General features: G+C 38.0%; 1 protein-coding gene across 1 annotated transcript; it reads left to right on the top strand.

The window, feature by feature from the left end:
- On the top strand, positions 1-2976 carry LOC107798501 (profilin-2). The gene is made up of 4 exons (XM_016621508.2): positions 1-316; positions 1991-2128; positions 2558-2703; positions 2793-2976. The coding sequence occupies exons 1-3, from the start codon at positions 194-196 to the stop codon at positions 2690-2692; spliced, it is 396 nt and encodes a 131-aa protein (XP_016476994.1). The 5' UTR covers positions 1-193; the 3' UTR covers positions 2693-2703; positions 2793-2976.
- The last annotated feature ends 637 nt before the right edge of the window (positions 2977-3613 follow it).

Here is a 3613-nt window from a genome sequence, read left to right as displayed (position 1 = left end):
GAAATTAAATTCAGCTTAACCTCAACGCAACTTCTAGAAAAGCCATTATCACATTTATCAACCCATATTCTTTACTTATTTTTTCTCAAGTAGAAGTACACAAGCAATATCTCACTGAACCATAGATCTGGGATTCGGAGCAACTTTTGAAGAAGAAGAAACTTAAGGTGAATCACTGAAAAAGCAGAAAAAAATGTCGTGGCAAACATATGTAGATGACCACTTGCTGTGTGAGATTGAAGGTAACCATCTCATTTCTGCTGCTATTATTGGTCAAGACGGCACCGTTTGGGCTCAATCCGCCAATTTCCCTCAGGTTTCCTTTCTATGCCCACTTCCAATTTTGTTAGATTTCACATGGCTTCCTTTCTTTTTCTGCTCTTACTCAGATTCAAGCGGTTCAGATTTTTCTTATGTAGATTTTTGGGTAATTTGTTGAATTATTGCATATTTGGCGGACTGGAATGAAAACAAATTCGTGATGCCCTTGCAGAAGGTTCTGGTGCTTTATTTATTTATTTATTTATTGGGGGGGTAGCTTACAGACGTTGGGTTCAAAGAAAGGAGAAACAAAGTAGTTTAGATGATTATTTATTATTGGAATGAAATGGATCTGAACGGAGCAGAGTGGATAGTCATACAGAGGATTCATATAGCTGACCTCAGCTAATTTGGGATTGAGGAGTAGCTGACTGATATTTGTGTACCTCAGCCTAGTTTGCTCTTGGGATATAAGTTTCCTTTGTTTAGTATCTATGTTGATTCTATCTATTTACTGATCACTGAATGTGGTTCTAATTAGGACGAATATAGAGAAAAATTATTGAAGTGGAAGTACGCAGAAAAATATTTAAAAATTGAGGTCACACAGAATTTTGGAAGCGTGCTAGGAAGGAATATTAGGTTATTTGGCTCTTCTAGTGCCCTTTAGGTGCTTAAAACATTTAGAAGAAAACCAAGATGATTTCTTCCCGCCTAAGCCTTGGTGAGTAGAGTTACTCGGTATCTGTAGTGGTTGGGGGAGGGGTGTAGGAGGTATCCGGTGGAATTGTCAATGTCCGGTAAGCTGGTCCAAACACCACTGTTATAAAAAATTCAGGAAGTTTCCGAGGTTGGGACCTTCTCTGTGAAAATTGAGATGTGAAACCTCATGCAATATGGAGAGGAATTGCCTGGAGTGAGGTTAAGAAAGCTTCAAGCTTAACATTTTCCCTATACTTTCTAGTTGTTAAAGCTTCTGTTAGCTTCACTCCAGTTGATCCTATCAGTGAGAAGACGATTGTGTGCCAATCCAACATAGTGCGGAACGAACCCGTCTCCCGTTTTTATATTTTCTTTGGAGAGTGTGATAAGAGAGAGTGTAGTCTGGTGAAGAACATGTCAAAAAACAAGAGAGAATGGTGAGAGCCTACCTAGTTGAAAAGGTTAAACTAAAAGATGGGAGCAAGCGGCCCAAAGAAGAAGAAGAAGGTTGACGTGAAAGAGAATGCTAAGCCAAAGAAGAAAAATATAAAGGGATAACTCAATGACTATTTCTCTCCAGTTAAACTTTTATTAAGAGGTCTAGTCCGATTAAACCCCAAGATTCTTAGGAGATTTTTTTTGGCTGGAAACAATGGGGATCGGAGGAAGGGGATATAATTTCTGATTGATTGTGCTGCAGTTTCAGGTTACAGCTAAACCACTTTAGCTGAGTAGTTGAGAAACTTAGCTTTTGCGATTGCTGTTCTCCACTTGTTTTATGCTAGTGCGTGACGGTTTCATCTTATAAGTGTGGTTAATGTGATGTTGTATGTGGAAAATTGAAATGGTGTTTTTTTCTCCTCTTTCGTTTTGCGATCTTTTCTCTTCATTTCTCTGAACTGCTCACCACCATTCCCTTGGACGGGTGAGGAGTAAAGAAGGGATGGGTGGACATAACTGCCTGTGGGTTTTAAGTTGTCTATTATTGGAGTATTTGTTAACTCATTGATTTTATGTATTATGGCAGTTCAAGCCAGAAGAAATAACAGGCATAATGAACGACTTTGCGGAACCTGGAACACTTGCTCCAACTGGTTTATATCTCGGGGGAACAAAATACATGGTGATTCAGGGCGAGCCAGGAGCGGTGATCAGAGGGAAGAAGGTACATGATCTTTGTTTTTTAAAGCTTGAATTACCATTAGTCTCCTTGCATACATATCTTATCTAAAGCGGGCATGGAAACTCTGCAACTCACTTGCGCCCCTTGAGATGTTTGAACGACCTGCTGGGTTGAACAAATCTTTATCCCTTTTCCCAACTGATACAAGCTATCTACAGATTTCCCTTGAATGTTAAATAATTAGTTATCATCCTGGTATCTTTTGGTGATAGTAATGAAATAAAGGGGTACTTGTCGAGTTCCTTTGAGAATGGAGCAGCTTGAGGACCTTCAGTTTCTGTTAATGTTCATTATTCAATGCGAGTTTTTGTTTACTAATAATATAGTATGCTTCCATATATATAGACTTTGTGGCAATTCGCTCTGGATTCATTGTTATGTCATCTTGGCTTTCTGCTTGGTTATTTTCAGGGTCCAGGTGGTATCACTATTAAGAAGACCAACCAGGCTTTGATCATTGGAATATATGATGAGCCAATGACTCCTGGCCAGTGCAATATGATTGTTGAAAGGCTTGGTGACTATCTTGTTGAGCAAGGTCTCTAGGCATATTATTGGTAGGTTGATTTCTGGACCTCTTTTTCGCCATTAATATCAATTCCCTTCGTCTCTTTTATCACCTTGTGATGAGTTGAAACTTTTGCAGTGTAATAGTATTCTACATAATTGTGGCTGTTAAGAAGTCATGCTTGCTGTTTACTTGAGGAGAAGTTTGTAATCATCAACTGCTCTATCATTGTATTTCTTTTTTCTCTGGTTTTACTGATAAGCTTTTGTCATTGAGCACTTGGTTATATATAATGGAATGGCTTAAATTTGGATTTTTGATCTATTGGTTGACATTGTTTGGTTGTGTTGTTTATACTTCGGCTATAAATTTGTTAGTAGTAAAAATTATGTGCAATGTGCTCAGCGGCTTCTTTCTAGCAGATTGTCGGACTGGTTTTTGAGTTGCAGCGGAATGTGGGAGTTTTAACCTTTACTAGTTGGGTCAGCCCGGGCTGTGCCCGGTCCCAATCACCACAGCTAATTTCAAATGTTTAAGAAATTGCCCAAGATGATTTTCTAAATGTTTATACAATCAAACACTAAACAGAACTAATAGGAAGGAAGGTCTACTTATAATTAGAGTAAAATATGTCATAGCAAAACCAAGATGTAAAATATTTAATCTTGTGCATATAGAGAAATCACAAGGAGTAGTTTCATTGAGCAGAATTTTATTACTGACATATATGTACGGAATATACATACAATGTATTCCATCATATCCAAAGATGCAGAAATTCGATTTCGGTAGTTGAGTTGCTCTGTCAGATCTCATAGTACTAAGGCCAATGAAACCAATTTTCTTTAATTTGATTGGTCAGTTCCTCAAGTTGTAACTTTTAGTTGATTGCATCAGCTATATGTACTTAAGTAAACTTTTCCAAACCTGTAGCACACCATGATATCTGTGGTAGACAC

This window comes from Nicotiana tabacum, chromosome 23 (assembly GCF_000715075.1).
Source record: "Nicotiana tabacum cultivar K326 chromosome 23, ASM71507v2, whole genome shotgun sequence".
Taxonomy (NCBI): Eukaryota; Viridiplantae; Streptophyta; class Magnoliopsida; order Solanales; family Solanaceae; genus Nicotiana; species Nicotiana tabacum.
The sequence above is the reverse complement of the archived record's forward strand: the minus strand, read 5'-3'. Positions and strand labels throughout refer to the sequence as shown.